General features: G+C 54.8%; 1 protein-coding gene, 1 long non-coding RNA gene and 1 other non-coding gene across 4 annotated transcripts; 2 read left to right on the forward strand and 1 right to left on the reverse strand.

Moving 5' to 3' along the window:
- Positions 1 to 1,896: 1,896 nt before the first annotated feature.
- Positions 1,897 to 13,534, reverse strand: UBXN6 (UBX domain protein 6). 2 transcript variants are annotated; one of them, XM_004277224.3, is made up of 10 exons: positions 13,365 to 13,534; positions 9,980 to 10,143; positions 9,458 to 9,522; positions 8,276 to 8,404; positions 4,787 to 4,884; positions 4,158 to 4,233; positions 3,369 to 3,453; positions 2,911 to 3,261; positions 2,614 to 2,762; positions 1,897 to 2,047 (listed from the first exon to the last, which is right to left on the reverse strand). In XM_004277224.3, exons 1-10 carry the CDS (start codon positions 13,445 to 13,447, stop codon positions 1,922 to 1,924), a joined length of 1,326 nt encoding a protein of 441 aa, XP_004277272.1. In that variant the 5' UTR covers positions 13,448 to 13,534; the 3' UTR covers positions 1,897 to 1,921. The 2 variants fall into 2 exon arrangements, with proteins under 2 accessions (XP_004277272.1, XP_049564295.1); XM_049708338.1 differs by lacking the exon at positions 13,365 to 13,534 and adding an exon at positions 11,827 to 11,847.
- LOC125964078 (uncharacterized) lies at positions 3,450 to 6,466 on the forward strand. Its single transcript, XR_007476690.1, has 2 exons — positions 3,450 to 3,605; positions 3,821 to 6,466. It is a non-coding gene; the product is annotated as an uncharacterized LOC125964078 (long non-coding RNA).
- Positions 13,535 to 19,788: 6,254 nt separating the features above from the next.
- On the forward strand, positions 19,789 to 19,861 carry TRNAG-CCC (transfer RNA glycine (anticodon CCC)). Its single transcript has one exon. It is a non-coding gene; the product is annotated as a tRNA-Gly (tRNA).
- Positions 19,862 to 21,177: the final 1,316 nt, after the last annotated feature.

A 21,177-nucleotide genomic window follows, 5' to 3' on the forward strand; every position in this document is an offset into this window, starting at 1 on the left:
GGGCTGTGATAGGCCCTGCAGAGGCGTTCGAGCATGCTCTGAGGGCCTGGGGCAGCTGAGATTTTGGCAGAATTCACAGATTCCATCGGAACCGGGCTCCTGTCTGCCGGCCCTTAACATCATGCTGTCTTTGTTGCCGCTGTTCCCGAGAGAGAAGAGTCGGCTGGCATCTCATTGTGAAGAATGGTTCAGTGTTGACTGTGGATGCACCCGAGACAGGGCGACACGACCCCAGCCATGGGGAGCTCGCCGTGTGGTGGCCAGGTCCCTGCCGGGCCTGCCTCTCCTGGCAGCACCCCAATCCTCCCGGAGGGGTCCCATTCCTCTCCAGCTCTGCACGGGTGGGGCTGACAAGCACCCCAGTTGTGGGGTGAGGACCCTGGCCCCATCCAGGACGAGATGCTGCATGTGGGGTGCAGCTGAGTGCCGGCACAGGGAGAGGACGCAGGTGTGACTCCACCTGTGATGTGACTACCTGCAGCGGTCACGTCGCCTTAAACCGTTTTAGTTGCCACCTGACAATCTGCAGTCGACTCCTAGTGGGAGTCGAGAGCAGGGTATCAAGCCGAGGCAGTGCTGGGTTCCGGAGATGAGGCGGCAAAGGAGGATGGGCCTAGGTCCTGCCCGCACGTGGGAACAGAGCTGCCGGCGGCCCAGGTGGGAGGCAAAGCACGTGTGGCTGACGGCGTTACCAGGGAATTTTGTTTTAATCACATCTGGGGCCTAGATGCTTTAATCTCACAGTGGCCAGAGAACCAGCCACCACTGGCCTCTGTGAAGGCTAGGGGCCACAGCCCGGGGCCAGGCTGCGAGTGACAGGGAGGGGACGATCCAGATGAGCAGTCAGGAGCAGGGGCTCAGGTGTCTCCCGGCAGAGGTGTGACCGGGGGCGAGTGCCCACACCCTCCAGGCCTTGGTCCCCCTGTCTGCGTTGGCTCCCCACGGCTGCTGCAACAAACCGCCAGACTTGTTCTACCGGCAGTTCTGGGGGGCGGAAGTCCGACAAGGGCCTCACTGGCTCAGAATCAGGTGTCAGCAGGGCTGGTTCCCGCTGGAAGCTCTAGAGGGAATCTGTTTCTGTCCCTCTTCCAGCTGTTGGAGGCCAACCCGAATCCTTGGCACGTGGCCCCTTCCTCCACATCTCCCCATCCCTTGTGTTTTCCTCTACGCATTAGAACTCACCAGGTTAACCCAGGGCCACCTCCCATCTCATCCTCAATCACAGGCCAAGTCCCTGTGTCACATAAAGTAACGCATTCACAGGTCCAGGGAGGAGGATGTGGACATCTGGGGGAGCTTGCCCTGTGGGGCCTGCAAGGCTCCGGGGCCCTGGGAAGCGCTCAGCAGGGCTGGCTCATCAGGCCGGTGGGGACAACAATTAGGAAGATGCGAGAAGTGAAGAGCTCGCCTCGGACATGAGGGGCTCCTGGGTGCCCAGGTGGCCACAAGGTGTCCGCCTGGCCCCACTTCACCGGGAGCCACGGCCGGGCCTCACCTGCTGGTGGCTCTGCAGAGCTGCCACCCTACACCGCCTCCCACGGCCTCAACTCACCACCGGGAAACTTTATTCAGGTTTAGAATTTTACACACCGTGTCCTGACAGGCCCAGTGTCTCATTCTTGTGCCAGTCACTTCAGGGCTAGCCACAGCCACCGAGGCCACAGCACACGGGGACGGGGCCCGGGCTTCTCTAAGCAGGCTACTAGAGGCTGCCCCATCCAGGTGGCAGTCTCGGCACGCGTCCACGGGCCAACCAGCACCCCTCTCCATGCCTGTGGTACCCGTGGGCAGGAGGAGGTTCCGGAGGAAGCTGGGAGGCCCCGGAGTGGTGGGGGGACGGGGACGAGGGGAATGTGGAGGAAGCAGGGAGAGAGCATGAGACAGACCCACAGGGGCTGAAGCCAACCTTGCTTTTATTTCATTAGAGCTTCTTGATGGCCGACAGGAGCTCGGGTTTCAGGACAGATGAGTCTGGCTGGACCCCCGCAGCCCTGATGTCTGCTAGCACGGCTGCATCCCACGAGAAGGTCAGGAGGGCCGAGGGCACCTGCAGTGGGGTAAGAAGCCTCAGCCTCGCTCTGGCCTTTATGTGACAGAGCTCCCGCTTCACGTTCAGATCTTCCTGCTGGAGCCGGGACTGCTCCCCGCCGCTGACGGCACACCCATGCACTCAGTCCATTCTCATATAACAGGGACTTCTCTGATGATGACCCGGGCTCAGGGACACCCCCTGGCCTGGCTGAAGCCAGCCCAACATTGGGCAGCAGTCAGGACTTCCTGTCCAGGCCTCCCTGAATCAGGGTCTGACCACCCTCCAGCCCCCTCCTACACCCTCCCCGGTAATTCCTTGCATTTTGAATGCCACCTTAGCTCTGCGCCACAGAGGACTCTAACACACTGGGCACATTCCCATTTTGTAGACACAGAGAAGTTACTCAAGATCAGATGGCAAGGAAGTGGAATGGTGGGACTCACACCCAGGGAGCCTGGCCCCAGGACCCCTTCCCCTAATGCCACCTCCAACTGAAGAGCATCCCCCTCCTCGGGGGTTTGTGCTGATTCAACAAGAACCCAGAAAACCCAGTTCCGCTGTGCGGGGAGCCCGTCACTCACCAGCCCGCACTCATTGAAGGCCAGGTTCTCGTCCTCCAACAACTTCTGCCCTCCCAAGGCCAGCAGCTCAAAAGGCAGCCAGTCGATCAGCAAGGCCTCCCGGACAAATGCGTACAGTGCTGCCACCCGCTCCCGGGCGTAGAAGGTCCCTGGCGGGGGGACAAGTGTGGCGCTGGAGCTCGTGGGAGCACCCCTGAGCCCTCGGCCTCCTCCCCCGGGACGAGCTCAGACCAGGGCAGCCTGCTCCTGCCGGCGCACAGTGGACCCCAGGCGGCATCGCCAGCACCCAGCACGCACCCTGGAGGAGGCAGCCGTCGGGGAAGCGCACGCGCAGCAGCGTGTATGTGTACTTGCGCATCTCCCTCTGCTCCTCCCGCTCGCGCATTGCCTTGGTCCGCAGCACGCTCATCCGCTCCACGGCCTCTGACCGCAGCCGCTGCTCTCGCTTGAGCTCCTCCGCCGTGAGGCTGAAGAAGTCCGCAGGCAGGTCGAAATGGGAGGCCAGGGGCGAGGGCCGGAAGACCAGGCGCTGGCGGGCCAGTGTGGCCCTCACGGGCTCGGCGCGCAGCAGCTGCTCCTTGTGCTGCTCCAGGCTCTGGGGCTGGGCCAGGGCGGCCTCGCTCAGCACGTAGAACTCCTCGGGGCCCTCTGGGACACGTGGGCATGTCACTCTGCCGTGGCAGGGAGACCCCCGAGCCGGGCCCCTCCCACCCCTGCCCCTGGGCTCAGCCACGGCCCTTCTCTTTTTCTCTTACCCTGGTCGGGGATCGGAAGCAGCACCTTCTGGAAGCCGATGGCCTCAAAAAACTCGTGGGTCCCTTCCAGGCAGTTAATGCGCTCCTGAGAGCGGAGCCAGAGGTCATGCGGGACCCTTGAGGACTCCTCGTGCCCCACCGGCCTCAATGCCCACCCCGCCCTTCTGGCCCAGAGTCCCCAGTGTCAGAGCGGCCGCTGCCCCTGGACAGGATGAACCCCCAAAGCTGTCTGCAGGGGTGAGCTCACAGAGGGCCTGGGATCCCAAAAGGTCAACACCAGGGTGAAGGAGGCTGAAGAGCCAAAGGACAGTGGAGGCTGGGAGTCCCCAGAAGCGGGGGAGGCAGGCCCTGGGATGCTGGATGTGGGTGGGGACCCCCAGGAGAGAGCGGGGCCCCGCCAGCTGCACGGGTACCATGGGCCAGAGTGCTAGGACCCTGCGATTTCTCCACAGAAACCAAAAGTCTGCGTTTGCGTGAAAAATCTCCCCAGTGCCGATGTGTTCCCAGCTAATTCAAAGAAAAGTCGAGTCACGCCGTGGGTTGGTGGCGAGAGCAGACAGCGTACGCGTACTGTGCTCGTCCTGCGCTCACAAAGCCCTCCCTCCCCGCCTGGCACCTTCTGCACACCTCAACTCCCAAGCCCTGCAGGGGCCCTTCTGCAGCCGGCTCTGGCCGCCACTGGCTGGCTGCAGCCCAGCTGCTCCCACCGCCAGCCTGGGTCCTGGGTGGCCTCACAGGCCCGGCCACGCCGGCCACCCCAGGCTAAGTCACTCTGGTGGCAGCCCTCACCTGGAACACCTTGTTCTGAAGCTTGATCTTCCGGTACTTCTCCTCCTCAGGATGCAGGTGGATGTTGTCCAGGTACCTGGGCAGACAGGGGAGAGCAGCTCAGAGCCACACCGGCTCGTGCTAAGAGTGACCCCCGGGAAGGCTGCCGTCACACCCTGTACACCCCATAGAGCCCAACCCCTGGTGCCCCAGACACTGGGCCTCCTCCTCGGTCCTGCCTCCCCCTGAGGGCACCAAGGAGCCACCGTGGTGGGGGTGGAGCAGGCAGAGCCAGAGCTGATGGGTCCCCAGAGCCGGCTTGGGGGTTGCTGAGCAACAGACTTCTGGCCCCGCCCCCGACCTGCTCCCATCAGAGGAGTTGGCGGTGGGTGAGACCCTGCCTGCTTCACATTCTTCTGATGATCCCAAAGGGAAGCCAGGGTTGGGAACCCCCGATTCAGTAAACCTCTTCATTCTAAACACTGGTAAACTGAGGCCCAGAGAGGCCAAGGCCCTTCCCCAAGGGCGAGGGGGAGTGAAGGGTGGGGCCTGGCCTCACTCCCAGGGCCGTGCTCCCTCTGGGGCCCCTCAGCCGATCGCGATGGAGGCCCAGGAGCTGGCACCCCAGTGGGAGGGGGCCGCCCACTCACCTGGCGATGGTGTCCACGCCCAGCTTCACCCGGTCCCGGTCCTTGTTGAACGTGTGGATCTTCATGATGGAGGCGGCCACTGGGTCGGTGGAAAAGTGCTGGGAGGAGGGAGGAAAGCTGAGTCAGAAAGCGTCCACCTCAGGGCCTGGAGGCCATGCCAGCCAAGCAGCCAGGTCTCAGCACTCAGGTGGCAGCAGTGACACCGGTGACAACAGTAAGAACTGTCTCACAGCAGGCCCTAGCATGGGACAGAAGCAAATTCAACAGCAGAAAAAGGAGGAGGAAAACCCTTTTGATGACTCCAGCCTGGGGCCTCAGCCCTGCCCTCACGTCTAGGGAAAAGGGGGCGATGGCAGCCCAGGTTACACCACCCCTCGGGTCGGCGTGACACAGACCTTTGCCTACCGCTCTGGCTTTGGCGCCCAACGCCAGCACTGAGTGCCACCAAGGGCGCAGCAGCTGAGTGCCTGGGACCCGCCAGCCACCGCGGACCTGACGTCCCTCCTCATCCCCCATCCCTACGAGGGACGTTCTAGAAACAGACGGAGGTGGCAGAGACAGGACGCAAAAGAGGTCTGTGACCTGTGGCTGCCTGATCACTCCTGGGGGAGGCAAGATAGTGGAGACATCACTGACCGGTCCCCATGGGACCCTGCGAACAGCACCCCAGCGAGGAGAGGCTGAGAATGGAAAACTAAGGCGAGGGGCAAGACTGGGCAGCAGATCTGCTCACGTTCTGGACAGCCACTGCACACGGCCACACCGTATGGTGGTGTTTCTCTGCAGCCCCAGAAAGTCACTAGTTACATGGCGAGTGGGGCTGGCACCCGCATCAGCCCCAAAGTCATTTGCTCTGCCTGGATAATGGTGGGGGTGGGGCCTCCCTGGTGGTCCAGTGGTTAAGACTCCGTGCTTCCACTGCAGGGGCCACGGGTTTGATCCCTGGTCGGGGAAGTTCCACATGCCGCAAGGTGTGGCCAAAAAGAAAAAAAAAATGGTGGGGGTGAACAGCTGGGTCACCAGAGGTGATGAATCAAGAGCACAGAAGACCTGGCCCCCTCAGATCTACCCCTGGGCAGCCCTGCAGAAGCCCAGCCACAGCTCCTGGAAGGCAGCTGTGGGGCTTCCACCCTGCCCCAGCTACCTTCCCTCAGCTACACTGGGGTGAGCCTTCAGCAGCCACACTGTGTCACTTAGTTGTCTGATCTGAACTGGGCCAGCTCTCCTGGGAACTTCAAATTGGGACCCAGCCCAGTCTGCCAGTAAGTTGCCAGGGTAGGACAAAAATATGTGGAAGGGCAGAGAAATCGGGTCTGTAGAGAAGCAGCAGTAAGATGGGGGGCATTCTCAGGACAAGGCTGAGCCAGGCTGACCGCTCCCTACTCCAGCCTCCTCAGGACAAGCACACCCACCCACCCAGGGAAGAGTTGCAGCTCCAAATGCTGTTCTCACATGTTTCCAGGCAGCCTGCAGCCTCGTTTAAATTAGGACCAGGGCGCACGAACGGACAAGGGGACAAAAGAACAGACACATCCCGAAAGGAACCGAATCCATGTAGGGATTTACTTTGTGATAATGGGAGATTTCACGGTGGCCAAAAGACAGGTGTTTCAATAAATGAGGATTGGGGAAAACTGGATAACTATCCGGAAAAAAAAAAAGGAATAACACTAGTTCCATGCGTCCTGTTCTACACAGGTATAATTCTAGTGGGATCAAAGCTTTAAACATTAAACACAGCAAACAACAAAAGGCAAAACAGAAAAGCACTAGAAAAACCATGGAAGAGTTGTTTTAATCCTGAAGTGGGGAAGGCCTTCCTAAGTAGGTCACAAAACCCAGAAGCCATAAAATAAGACTGACACATTGAATTACATAGAGATTAAAAATTTCTACATGGCCATATGACCATAAGCCAACTCTAAAAAGTAAACAACTGGAGAAAAATATTCACAACTCAGATCATAGGCAAAAGGCTAGTTTTTCCTAATATGTAAAGAGTGCCTACAAATCAATAAGAAAAAAAAAAAACACCCAACACAAAAATGGGCAAAGGATGCATTCTCATATGAAAACACAGCCAACCTAAGCCTAAAAAAGGAAACGCAAACTAAAACTATGCTGAGATATTATTTTTACCAATCAGTTTGGGTAAAGACAAAAAATGTTTGGTAACCCACAGTGACAACAGGGGACAGGGAAATGGGTATTTTCTCACACGCTGGGTGAGTGTGAATCAGGACAACCCACATGGAGGTTCATCTGGTGACAACTCTCCAAAGCCCTACACGCTGTCCTCTGTCCCAGCAACTCTGCTTCTGGAATGGAGCCTACAGCTCAAAGTGGTGTACAGACAAGGTTTTCATCATAAATATTGTCCTCACTAGCAAAAGACTGGAAACTTCCTACGCGCTTATCAACACCAACACGGGGTTGGTTAAAGAGTCAGGGAACAATTTGCCGTGAGTCATCACGCAGTCACTGTGGAGAATGCAGGCTTTCTAACCGCTCAGAAAAAAACAGGCGTGAGAGAGCCAATGGGGTAAAAATTTTAGCAACTGGCAAATGTGAGTAAGGTGGGCAGAATGACATATATATTTGTGACCTGATCCCTGGAACCTGGGAGTATGTTATGGGTCAGGGGGTGTGGAGGTGACAGATGGAGTTAAGGCTGCTGCTCAGTGGACCTTAAAATAGGGGGATTAGAGATTAGCTTGGATTAGCCAGGTGAGCCCAATGGAATCACAAGGGCCCTTAAAAGGGGGAAGAGAGAGACAGAGAAGCAGAGAGATGGCAGCTGGGAAAGACCTGGCCTGGCACCGCTGGCTGTGAAGACAGAGAAGGAGCCATGGAGTACAGACAGCCTGACTCCCCCTAGGGCTCCCAGAAGGCACACTGCCCTGCGGCCAACTTGAGTGTGGCCCCGTGAGACCCAAGGCCCACTTCTGATTTCCCGAATTATAAGAGGCATGCTGTCTGGAGGCACCAAGTTCGTAGTAATCTGTCAGAACAGTAATAGGACACTCCCACCCTGATTAAAGGATGTTCACGTGTTCTTTTTGTTCTCCTTGCGATTTTTCTTTAGGTTTGAAATTATTTCCAAATACAGAGTTTCAAGGGGAAAAAAAATGTGGAAGTTCTTTCTGCACTGATATAATACCTAGCAGTTTCCACGTCAGGCGTGAACGGTACATTACCTTTTACGTAAAACAAACACACAGCACGTGTGGCAGATATAGACGTATCGGTGGTTTGTACATATTTGGAGCATCTCTGAAAAGGGGCCTAGACTACTTACAGCTGCTGCCTCAGGGAGAATGGCCGCGAGGTGAGTGGGAGGCGGCTTTTCCCCGCCTACCCTTCTGTATCTTGAATTCTGTCCCTCAGGTAAGCATTCCCTCTTTAGAGAGGTTAGAACAGAACCACAGCATATGCTCTGTGCCACCCGGGCTCCCGGGGGGCGGCTCTTGCACCGGGGCCGGCACTCACCGAGAGAATGGCCTCTCTGATGCAGGCGTCCCGCTGGTCCTTCCTCAGGATGGCCCCTGTGAGCGGGCAGGTGAAGTACACTCCGGGCACTGCAAGGTGGGTCGAGCCCTCCTCTTTGGGCTTGGGCGCCTGGGAGGATGGGTGAGGGTGTCTGAGCCTAGACTGTGGACAGAGGCCACCCCGAGCCACCCGAGTGCCACAGTCCTGAGAGCATGGCCCTGGGAGCCAGACATCCTGGTCCCAATGCTGTCCCCTCTGCCTATTAGCCATGGGACACCGTGGCCCAATGGCCAAGCCCCTCTGAGCCTGTCTTCTGGTCTGTAAGATGTCCTTGAGGGACCACCTCAGAATTCAACAAGGTAAGGAACGGAAAGTGTGGAGCAGCTCCGGACACGGTGTAAGTGCTGAATTGATCGTTCCTGCTCTTCCCGCCCCCCTACCTGGTGAGGGAGGGGCTTTGGTGGGAGAGTGAGGAGTCACGGTGCCCTGGACGAGTCCCAGCCTTGCTCTGGGCTTCAATTCCTAGGTAATATCCAGGGTCCGTTCCATTCTGAAATTCAGTGAGGCCTCACAGGTGGTGCTGCTCAGAACACCCTTTCTGCCAAGTTCTCCTTTGAGGCCTGCCTCCTCCAGGAAGGCCTCCCTGACTACACCAGTCTCCATGGTGCCCTCCTGTATCTGAGGAAGGCAGCAGAGGGCAGTGCTAAGGCTAAGGGCTTTGGACTCAGACAGACTGGGTTCCAGTCCTGCCCTTGCTGATTTTGAAGTGCATGACCAAGGGCACCAGGCCTCACCTCTCTGAACCTCAGTTTTCTCTTCTGAAAAGTGGGAACTGTAACAGCACCTACCCTCATGGGCTTACAGGGGAGGGAGGGGACTTAACGGAGGTGCAGTCCCTCCCCCAGGGCCTGGGCCTGGTGTCATTAGATGCCAAGCACACAGGTCCCAGATGACACCGCCCTAAACCACGGGGATCCCCAGCGTCCTGAGGCCAGAGATGACCTCGATCCACCCCGATGTCCTTTCTGCATCTCTCCAGCACCAGATGCTTACCGCCCAGGGCTGGGCACCAATCAGACCAAACACAGAAGAGAGCCCAAGCGGGCACTCTAAGGGCTCCCAGCTCCCCCGCCCGCCCCAGGCCGCCCCTTGGGTGTCATGCTGCCATCGTGATGCTTTTACCGGGTTGGTCCCTGGGGCCTCCGGGCTCCCACTGACAGTCGCTTCAGCTTGAAGTTCCTTTCTCACTGGAGGGAGAGGCAGGGACGGGTCAGTGTGTGAGCCAGGCACACCATTCCCCGGCATGGACCCTCGTGTGGGTCAAATTCTAGTCCTTCCAGCTCAAGGTCCTCCCAGCCCGCCAACCTCTCCATGCCCCCAGGCTGCGCCAGGCCACCGTGCTCCCCCCCCCCCTGAGTCCCAACCCTCCCCTCCGCAACCTCCCTGACATCCATGCCACCCAGACCACAGCAGCCCCCCTTGGCCTTTCCACCTGCATGGCCCCTTTGTGGACTGGCTCACAGCTGTGATTTAAACCCTCCTCCCACCCCGAGTCGCTGGCTATGAAATTATTTTCAGCCAGAGCCAAGCACAGGACCTGGAATGCATGAAAAGTCAAGGATCAGCCTCAAGGACAGAGGGGCAGAGGCCCGCTCCACCGCCCCCCGTCCCCACCCCCGTGGCCCAAGGACGGCCGAGGCTCACCCTGGCTCCGGATGGACTCCTGTGACGTGGGGCCCCGCGCCCTGGGCTGCTTCTGCTCGAGCCGGGCCAGAGCCGCCGCGGCCGCCATCTGCGCCTCATCGGTAGGTCCCTGGCGGGGCTGCCGGAGCGCCGCCTTGCTGGGCTTTTCTCTGGGGGCCTTCTCCCTAAGGAGATGCGGAGGGACCGTGAGGTGACGTGGGGGCAGACAGAAGAGCTTTTGTCCCTCTCCCACTTCTGCTCCTGCCCCAGCAGACAGACATGGGCCTCTGCCCCAGGGGCCACCACGGCCACCAGACGGGTCTAACGCAGACGGAGGAGCCTCGGGAGGCAGACGGTGACTCTGCTCCCCGCCCTGCCTGCCACTTTGGACAAATCCTGCACTGGCCTGGGCCTCGGAGTCATCATCTGTCAGGCAAGGTAAGAGCACACCTACCGTCCGCAGGGGCTGATGCTCTTCGCCCCCTTCCCTGAGCGAGAGGCTCCACCCGTACTGTCTACGAGGGTGAGACATGGAGGCTTCATCTACTGAGCACCTCACCTACTGCGCACCAGACAGCGCACCAGGAGCTAGCTGTCGCTCAGCGCGTCTATTACGCATGGCAACGTCCCTCCCAGCGAGCGCTCCAGACGCCCTTTCACAAGCCCCAGAGGGTCACGGAAGCTCGGGCAGCGGGCCAGGCCGCACGCAGGCCCTGCGTGGAGTGTGTTACAAGGGTCTGGTTTAGGGACTTCCCTGGTGATCCCATGGTTAGGACTTGGTGCTGTCACTGCCGTGGGCTCGGGTTTGATCCCTGGTCAGGGAACTAAGATCCGGCATGCTGCGCAGCAAGGCCAAAAAAAACCCCAAACAAACAAAGATCTGGTTTAATCTCCCCTCCACCCTGGGAAGTAGGCAGGGTGATCATCCCACGGGATGGGCAGCTTCCTAACCCAACCTAGCTCGAGAACGACCTGGCCTTGACGTTCCAGCAGAGATGGCCTTCTTCCCACCAGGGTCTGACTCACCTGCCTCACTCTCCTCCTTTCCTCAGGACCCTCTCCCGATGCCAGTAGTTGGAATCATCTGTGCTATATCTCTAGAACCTTCTCAGGAGCCAAGGCTCTGAGTTCATGGCCCTCATGCTTCCCGCTCTGCTCAGACACCCGGGCAGCCCTCTTTTCTTGTCCCCAGGCCTCTGGTAGATTCCTGCCCATCCCGGCCCCCTCTCCAGCCCTCCCAACAGCTGAGAGTTTCAGGTCGAAGAAAAGACAAGTCACGTAGTGCCACCCTAGCCCCCATCTTTCCATAAAAACGCCATTTTTCCAAGACCCCTCACTCACCCGCTTCATGGCTCCTCTGGGCAGCCAGAGGGATCCTTCTAAAACCCAGTCACTCCTCTGCACAAAGCCCTCTCATCCCATGCAGGACAGAATCCTGCAGCCTCCGCACGCTACAGGCCAGGCCCTTCACAACCTGCCCCTTTCCCTTGTTCACTCCTATCTAAACTCCCTCCTAAACAACCTCCTAGGAGAGGACCTTTGCACATTCTGTGCCTTCTGCCTGGAGTGTGTGTGTGTGTGTGTGTGTGTGTGTGACAGAGACAGAGAGACGGGTTGATTTCCACACGGCTGAGTCTCACCTCATCCAGCTCTCGCTCAAAAGTCGCCTTCTCAGAGAGGCATTCCCAGACCACCTAACAGTCACCCACATGGCTCACTCTCTGGACCCTGTTTATTTTTCTTCAGGGCTGTTCTTTCATCGTTTATGTATTGTTCTACTTGCCCACCTCTCCCCACTACAACGTGAGCCCTGAGAGGGCGGGAATTTTCATGCCGTAACAGTGCTGGACACACACCCTCGCATGCACCCTGAGTCTCCAGTCCGGCTCCAGGCACATCACAGAAGCTTGGATCTCCATGTGACTCCCCTCTCCTGTCCTCCCAGGCCTCCAGTCTGACACAGCCATCAGCCCCCACCTCCTTCCTGTCACACACAGTCCAGCTGCACCAGCCCCCCACCTCCACCCACTACTTGATGAACAAATGAATGGACCCCCTTGTCTGGCCCACGGCTCTCCCTGGGCCCCTCTTAAGGTGGCCTCCTATCCCTGTCACCACCCCAGGCTCCCAGGACCTGCACTTCCCTCCCGTACTCATGGATCTAACCCTCATGGGCCTCGTTTGTCCCACTACTCCTTTGTCCCCTCCCAAGAACCCCAGGGGCCCCCAATCCTCGTGACAGATGCCCTCATGTCCTTGCCACGCACCCACTCTCCCTCACCCACCCCCACTACCTCATGATGCCCTCACCACCCCTTCCTGCCTCCCTGCCTCTCCTCTGACCCCCTCCCAGCCCCGACCTCTTCACAATCCCTTCCATTATGCCTCACAGACCCCTCCCCAGGCTGACCTCTTTCTTCAGTCACTCCCCATCCTAAACCCCCTCGGGTCCCCCAGCCCCCTCTGTAGCTCCTGGTAGCAGCCCCAGCCCCTCCTGAACTCCCTCTTCTCATCCCGTCCCCCCCAGTGGAGCCTCCTTCTCAGCCCACCGGCCCTCAGTCTGGCATCCTCACCTGCTCCAGCTCTTCACTACCCTCTGCACAGCACTGGCCCCTCACACCTGCCCATGGAGTCTCCAGTGTGGCCCCAGGCCCTTCTCTTCTCCAAGTCCTCCCCAGATAAGTCACAGAGGCCTGGAAATGCAGGCCACCTCCCCTCCCCTCCCAGGTCACCCTCGGAACCTCCAGGCCACTCAGCCATCACCCACGAGGCCCCCCACCTCCTTCCGGTAGCAGACTCCCTCAGCTCCCCATCTCCACCCACCTGCCTCCCTTCTCCTCCCAGACCTTCCTCAGCCCCTCGCAGCACCCACCACCCACCCAGTTCACCCGCACCTCCCAAGTCCCTGACCACCCTTCCAACAACACCTCAGGCTCCCTGGCCTTCCAGATCCTCAACCCATCCTCCCTCCTGCTCCAGAACCAAGGCCCAGACCCCTATCGCCACAGAATCTAAGCCTCACGACTTTTTGCGACCCCAGCTCTACCTGTTTCTCCAGGCTCAGTCCCCAATCTCTGGTCACCTAGATTCCCCCAAACCCTATGCGATGCCTCTTCTGGGCCCCTTCTCCGCATCCCCGGCCTCTCCCTTACCGCCCGCCCTAACCCCCTAGGGTCTCTCCAGGGACCCCCTCACTTCCTGCAGCCCCGCCCCCTCCTGCCCCGCCCCCGGAGGCCTCCCCTCTCCCCTACTCCCACTCCCTCCCTCTTGCCCCGCCCCCCAGGTTTCTCCCCACGCTCTGACTCTCTGCAGCCCCTCCCCGCCTCTCGTCTTCGCTGGCCTCCCCGCCCCTCCCCCTCCGCTGATCTCCGCCCCCGGGCCTCAAGCCTCAGCGCCTGTCACGCACCCCACCGACTCCGTGAGCTTCTGCCCGGGCCCCGCACTCTTGAACTTGACGTCGGCCTTGATCTCTTGGAAGAATTTCTTCATGGTAGCGGCGGGCCCGGCGGCGGGGGCCGCGGGGGGAGGGGGGCGCAGGGGCCAGTAAGGGAGGGGCCGGTAGGAGGCAACAACCGGAAAGAAAATACTGGGCCGCCGGAAGTTCCGCCTTCCCGTGGGCAGCCCACGTGACAATCAGTCAGGCTCCGCTTTCTAGATCTCCGAGCCTTGCTGGCCCGGAGTGAGCGCTCTGTACTGTCGGGCCGCGTCTCGGTGGTTCCCCTGGACTCTGTTGCCAGGGGCAACGAGGGCGCTTCCTGCGGGAGGCTGTGCTTGGGCGCCTTCCACCGCGTTCCCGAAGGAGTGAGTGACAGGAGAGGGAGGGACAGACCTACGACCCCACGGAGAAAGCGCTGGCCTTGTCCGTTTCCCTCCTCAAGAACCATCCCTGGCTCCCCGGCGGTTACGTGATAAGGTTCCAACTCAATGTGGGGGCATTCAAGGTCCCCACAAGCCAACCCGGTGGTCCGCCCTAGTAGTCCCCCACGCACACAGTGTGGGAGAGAATGAAGAGAATGCACAGAGCTGGGGCTTGGGGACCCACGATGGCGGACCCCAAGGGGTTTAAATTAAGCAGATCGGGAGATTATCCTCAGAGCATTGACGAAGTTTAAGGAAGAATGGAAGAACCTGGTGCCGCCCAAACTTTAACCTTCCTGAATTTCAGTTTCCTATCTATGAAATGGGGATAAGAATAGCACCTGCTGGACTTCCCTGGCGGCGCAGTGGTTAAGAATCCGCCTGCCAATGCAGGGGACACGGGTTCCAGCCCTGGTCTGGGAAGATCCCACATGCCGTGGAGCAACTAAGCCCGTGTGCCACAACTACTGAGCCTGTGCTCTAGAGCCCATGAGCCACAACTGCTGAGCCCGCGTGCCACAACTACTGCAGCCTGCATGCCTAGAGCCTGTGCTCCGCAACAAAGAGAAGCCACCACAGTGAGAAGGCCGCACACCGCAACAAAGAGTAGCCCTCGCTTGCCGCAACTAGAGAAAGCTCGCGCACAGCAACAAAGACCCAATGCAGCCAATAAAGAAAGAAAAGAAAAAAAAGAATCCGCCTGCCAATGCAGAGACACAGGTTCGATCCCTGGTCTGGGAAGATCCCACATGCTGCAGAGCAACTAAGCCCATGCACCACAACTACTGAAGCCCGTGCACCTAGAGCCCATGCTCTGCAACAAGAGAAACCACCGCAATGAGAAGCCGGCACCACCGCAAGGATAAGTAGCCCCTGCTCGCCGCAACTAGAGAAAGCCCACGCGCAGCAACAAAGACCCAACACAGCCAAAAAAAAAAAAAAAGACAATTGAATTAAGCCTCTAGGTCTAATTTATGGGAATTACAAGGGATAGACAAAGAATAAAACAGCCTCACAAGGGAATTCCCTGGCTGTCCAGTGGTTAGGACTTGGCACTTTCACTGCTGAGGGCCCGGGTTCAATCCCTGGTCGGGAAAATAAGATCCCACAAGCCGAGTGGCATGCCCCGTCCCCCGCCAAAAAAAAAGAAAAGAAAAAAAAAACAGCCTCATGAGGAGATAGGCAAATCCAGACTGTGAGACATCCTCCAAGCCGACTGACCTGTTTGCTCTAGAACATCAACGTTGTGAAAAATAAACAAAATTCTAATTAAAAGGAATTAGAAGAATATAATCTTTACTTGTAGTGCAAGAACCTTGATTTGATCCCTGTTAAGAAAAAAAGCTGCAAAAACTTCTTAGAACAATGAAGAAAATTAGAAATGGACTGAATATTAAATAATATCTTGGCATAAGTATGAATTTTCTTTGCTGTGATAAAAGTATCGCACTTATGTAATAAAACGTCCCTATTGTTAGGAAATGCTGAAGTATTTAGGGGTGAAGGGTCATGATGGATGTATGAAACTTTCAAATGTTTAAAAACAAATACGTATATATTCACACACATATATAAAGCACATATGGAAAAATGTTAACAATTGTTGAATATAGGTGTAAGGTTGTGGTGCTTTTAAAATATGTCCATAAAATCTTTGATGCTCCTGCTTTCCAAAGGTGGAGCCTAATTCCCCTCCCCTTGAATGTGGGCTGGACTTGGTGACTCACTGTTTTTTTTTTTTTTTTTTTGTGAATGGCAAAGAGGGTTGCTCTTTATTTGACTTTCTTAAAGGCTCCAGTATGCTCAGTAAAGTTTCAGCTCATTCTGGGATGGAAGGAAAGGAACAGTGCAGACTAAATGTAGCATAATGTGACAAATATGACATAATGCTTGTTCAGTGGTATCCTTTGTTTTCATGGTTTGAGACAGAGAAAACTAATTAAGTGGCTGAATTTGGACAGGAATCCAGGTCTCTTAACTCTCCATCAAGAAAACAGTCTTTTTTTTCCTCACTATACAATACTATTTGGACAACAGAGAAAAAAGTTTTCTCCTAAGCCACGGAGACTTAAGTTTGGCAATGTGCCAAAATCATGATCCGATGTTAGATCTCAAAGCTGGAAGTAAGTTTTTGTTTTTTAGCTCTTTAATTTTTGAAATGGCAAGTTACCTTTATAGGTTGGGACAGTATCCAACTTCCCTTTTTTAACTTGTCTCTCCAAAGGCCGAGCTATTGCCACACGCTGCACTTTATAAGAATTAAGATCCCGTTTGTAGGTAATACCAAGATCAGTCTCCCCCTGCTTTGGTTTATATTCTTCTGGTAAATGGCGAGGCTGTTTGACTATTTCATAAGGACGATAATCCGACTTAAATGTTGTTATTCCTTCCATTTTACGATGATATGCTCGAAATTCTTGCTTGGGCTTCAGACTCTGAGGTGGAAGAACATTGCCATACATAGGATATGTTTCCAAATATTCAGCCGCAGGTACAAATCTGACACAGACACCAGGTCCTCATGCTCCCGGCTCGCGGGGTTGGCTCCACAGCTCCTGCGCACCCGCAGCTTCTGCGACTCCACCGCGCCGGCCTCAGTCGAGGCAACCGCGGGGGCCCGGGGCGCCGCCGTCGGGGCAAGGGTCGTGCGTCCCCAGGTGACTCACTTTTAACAAATGGAATTGGGCGGAAGTGATAGCGTGCAGCTTCTAGACTAGATCATAAAAGACACTGCGTCTTCCTCCTTGCTCTTGCATTTGAATGACTCAGTCTGGGGGAAGCCAGCTGCCATGTGGTGATGATGCCCAAGCAGTGATGTGAGGAGGTCCATGCTATGAGGAGCTGAGGCCTGCAGCCCATAGCCATGGGGGGGAGCTGACACGGAAGTGGCTCCTCCAGCCCCCGTTGAGCTTTCAGATGATGTAGCCTTGGCTGATATCTTGACTGCAGTCTCATAAAAGACCCTGAGCCAGAACCCCCCAGATCCCTGACCCTCTGAATCTGCATGACATAATAAATGTTTGTTTGTTTGTTTGTTTGTTTTGGCTGCACAGCATGGCATGTGGGATCTTAGTTCCCCAACCAGGGATCGAACCCACGCCCCCTGTGTTGGAAGCGCAGAGTCTTAACCACTGGACTGCCAGGGAAGTCCCAAAGGTTTGTTGATTCAAGCAACTAAATTTTGAGGTAATTTGTTAGGCAGCAGTAGCTAACTAATAGAAGAACGTACTGTGTTCATTGTGCTACCCTTTTCATCTATTCTAAATGTTTGAAATATTGAAAATTAAAGTTTAGTACTGTGAAATAAAGGATCATATCCCTCATATTCTCAAATGAAGATAACAGACTAACCCAAAATCACACAGCCAGACAATGGCAGAAAGCCACCCCTTTCCCTGAGAGTAAAGTGCTATCAGACTACTCTGTCTGGCATTCAACGTCAGGAGGCTCCTGAGGCTCTAAGAAGCCTCATCTCTTGTCACCACCCACTTTGCCCTCTCTGCCTTAGCTACCTGGCACTATTCATCGCTTATTACCTCCAGACCTTTGTCCAGGCAGTCACCTCTGCTGGAAGAGACCTGTCCCCAATCTGTCTAAAGTACTCCTCTTCCTCCAGGTAGGCCTCCCTGACTACCTTCCTCATGCTGGATGTAGTCTACTCTGAGCTCCCAAAGCACCTCCCTCTTATAGCAATCATTGGTAATATTTGCTGAGTGCTCTTTACGTGCCCATATTCTGTATGTCATCTTCACAATCTTCACAGCAGCTCTGTTTATAAATCAGACAGTGTTAGGACTCCCATTTTACAGATGAGTAAACTGAGTTCTGGAGAAATCAAATTGCTTGCTCAAGGTCACCCAGCTTTTACACGGCTTTTGATTTTTGTGTTCCAAGATATCCCGCAGTTGCAGAAAAAACTTCTCCTGTATTTTCTTCAAAAAGCTTTGTAGTGGAATTCCCTGGCGGTCCAGTGGTTAGGACGCTGCACTCTCACTGCCAAGGGCCCGGGTTCGAGCCCTGGTCAGGGAACTAAAATTCCAGTAGCCGTGTGGCTCGGCCAAAAATTTTTTTTAAATAATAATTTTAAAAAGCTTTGCAGTTTAATTTTTACATTTAGGTATGTGATTAACTTTAAGATTTCTTTCTGTGCGTGTGTATGATATAAGGTAGGGGTCAAGGTTGTTTTTATGTATTCATGTGGCTGTTTAGTTGTCCTAGAGAAATAGGACTTCAACTCTATAGGGTCCATTTTTTTTTTTTTTTTTTTTTGCCGTACGCGGGCCTCTCACTGTTGTGGTCTCTCCCGTTGCGAAGCACAGGCTCCGGACGCTCAGGCTCAGCGGCCATGGCTCATGGGCCCAGCCGCTCTGCGGCATGTGGGATCTTCCCGGACCGGGGCACGATCCCGTGTCCCCTGCATCGGCAGGCGGACTCTCAACCACTGCTCCACCAGGGAAGCCCCTTTATTTTTTTTTAAAGATTTTTTTTTTTTGATGTGGACCATTTTTAAAGTCTGTATTGAATTTGTTATAATATTGCTTCTGTTTTATGTTTTGGTTTTTTGGCCCTGAGGCATGTGGGATCTTAGCTCCCTGACCAGGGATCGAACCTGCACCCCTTGCATTGGAAGGAGAAGTCTCAACATCTGGACCACCAGGGAAGTCCCTATAGGGTCCATACTTTTAATCCCTGTGGTCAGCGGAATAGTGCTCCCTAAAAATGACCATGCCTTAATCCTGAGAACCTGTGAATATGGTGACATTTGTGGCAAAAGAGATGCTGCAGATGTCACTAAATCAAGGACCTTGAGATGCGGACATCATCGTGGATTCTTTGGATGGGCCCCACGAAGTCACAGGTCCTTATAAGAAGGAGGCAGGAGGGTCAGAGAAGATGCAGTGACCACAACAGTATGAGAGGGACGTGATTTGCTATTGCAGCTTTGAAGATGGAGGAAGAAGCCACAAGCCAAGGAACGCAGGCGGCTTCTAGGAACTGGAAAAGGCAAGGAAACTGATTCTCCCCTCAAGCCTCCAGAAGGAGTGCAATTCTGCCTATATTTGGATTTTAGCCCAGTGAGACCCATTTGGGTCTTCTGACCTCCAGAATGGTCAAAATAGATTTGCATTGTTTTAAGCCACTAAGTTTGTAGTAATCTGTTACAAAAGCAATAGGAAATGAATACAACCCCTAGACTAAATAACCCTAGGAAACAAGTACTGATATTTCTCACCAATTTATAGGGGAGGTTGCAAAGTTCTGGATGGACTTGTTCATATCCCCGCAGCTTGCAGAGGGATGATTCAAACCCAAGACCATCAGACCCCAATCACACTTCAGTGGGTGCTTCTTGAACCATAATGCAAACTCAAATCCCATGGGGAGCTTGTTTATGTATTTTTAAAAATATTTATTTATTTTATTAACTTATTTTGGCTGCGCTGGGTCTTAGTTGCAGCACGTGGGATCTTTGTTGCAGCATGCAGGATCTTTAGTCGGAGCATGCGGACTTCTTAGTTGCAGGATCGAACCCAGGCCCCCTGCCATGGGAGCTCCGAGTCTTACCCAGTGGACCACCAGGCAAGTCCTGGGAGGTTATTTAAAGGCAGATTTTGTTGCCTCTGGTCTTGAGAGGGGCTGCGATTCTGAATTTCTGACAATACCCTCCTGGGGAGAATGAATGAGGCAGGAATGAATGAATAAATGTTACCCTCACAGCTCAGGTAAGGAGAAGCTCTGGGTCAAATGTCCAACACTCCCAGATTCCAATCCCCTGGTGCTATCCCTCTGCCTCAGTTTCCTTATCTGGAAAGCAGGGGTGAAAAATAACAACTGACGTGGGAATGAAATTAACCATGTTAAATGTTTACTATATGTGACTTGGAACATAGTAGCTGCTCAATAAATCTTACTTATTATTCTACTTGGGTAAGTGGGCAGTAAATATTTGTTAATCAGAGGATTGAGGGACTTCCCTGGTGGTCCAGTGGTTAAGACTCTGCACTCCCAATGCAGGGGGCCCAGGTTCGATCCCTGGTCGGGGAAGTAGATCCCGCATGCCACAACTAAGACGCAGCACAGCCTAAATAAATAAGTAAATATTTTTTTAAAAAATGATAGGATTGAAAGCTGATGGCCCAGGCTGTAAACTGGAGATCAAGCCTGCAGCACACAGTAGGTGCTCAGGTCACGTGCTGATTAGAAGGAGACGTTCCATGCAGTTCTTGGAGCAGGGCAGCACCTTCCCCACCTTGTCTCCTCCAGCCAGGTGCCAGGCACCATCTCTCAGGGAACAGGAAGCAAAGTCACCTCCCCAGGTGATGACTAATGGCCCAGCCGTTGGCTTCAGTGGCCTCTGATTTGGCGGGAAGGCATGGCTCCTCTCCCAGCTCAGGCTGCCACTTTGGGGGAGCCCTCTTAACCCTCTTGGGGAACTCTGCCCTCTGGCTTCCATCAGAGCCTGATCTTTTTTCAGCTGCTCGACATAGCTCAGTCTCTGGTTTTCCGCACTGGCTCAAGGTCTGGGGGAGAAGTTTGCACTGAATCAGGAGGGCCCTGCAGGTGGGAACCCAGAGAAGTGGCATTCTTGCCCTCGGAAGGACTGGATGTATGACCTCAGGCAAGGCATGCCCCTCTCTGGGCCTCAGTATCCCCATCTGTACCCTGGCCTAGGCCAGACCCCGCTGCACCAAGTTCCTCATTTATTGTGCAACTTCTACCTCATGTGAGGGTGCCAGATTTAGCAAATAAAAATACGGAATGCCCAGTTAGATCTGTATTTCAGATACAAATACTTTATTGTTTTATATATATAATTTAAATTTACAGGGAATTCCATGGTAGTCCAGTGGCTAGGACTTGGTGCTTTCACTGCTGGGGCCCGGGTTCAATCCCTGGTCAGGAAACTAAGATCCCGCATGCCCAGTGGCTCAGCCAAAAAAAAAAAAAAAAAAAAAAAAAAAAAAAAAAATTACAAACTTAACCATTTGGAAAAGAACTATGTATCAGATATTGTTATTTCATGATATATGCATTATTATTTATTTTTATTGTGATAAAACATATATAACACATTAACCATTTAAACTATTTTTAAGTGCACAGCTCAGTAGCATTAAGTACATTCACACTGTTGTGCAACCATCCCCACCATCCGTCTCCAGAACTTTCTCATCTTCCCAAACTGAAACTCTGTCCCCATGAAACACTGACTCTCCATCCCCTCCCCCAGCCCCTGGTCCCACCATTCTACTTCCTGTCTCTATGAATTTAACTCCTCTGGGGACCTCCTATAAGTGGACTCATACAGTATTTGTCCTTTTGTGACTAGTCTATTTCACTGAGCATAATGGCCTCAGGGT

The sequence above is a fragment of the Orcinus orca genome, chromosome 3 (assembly GCF_937001465.1).
Source record: "Orcinus orca chromosome 3, mOrcOrc1.1, whole genome shotgun sequence".
Lineage (NCBI taxonomy): Eukaryota > Metazoa > Chordata > Mammalia > Artiodactyla > Delphinidae > Orcinus > Orcinus orca.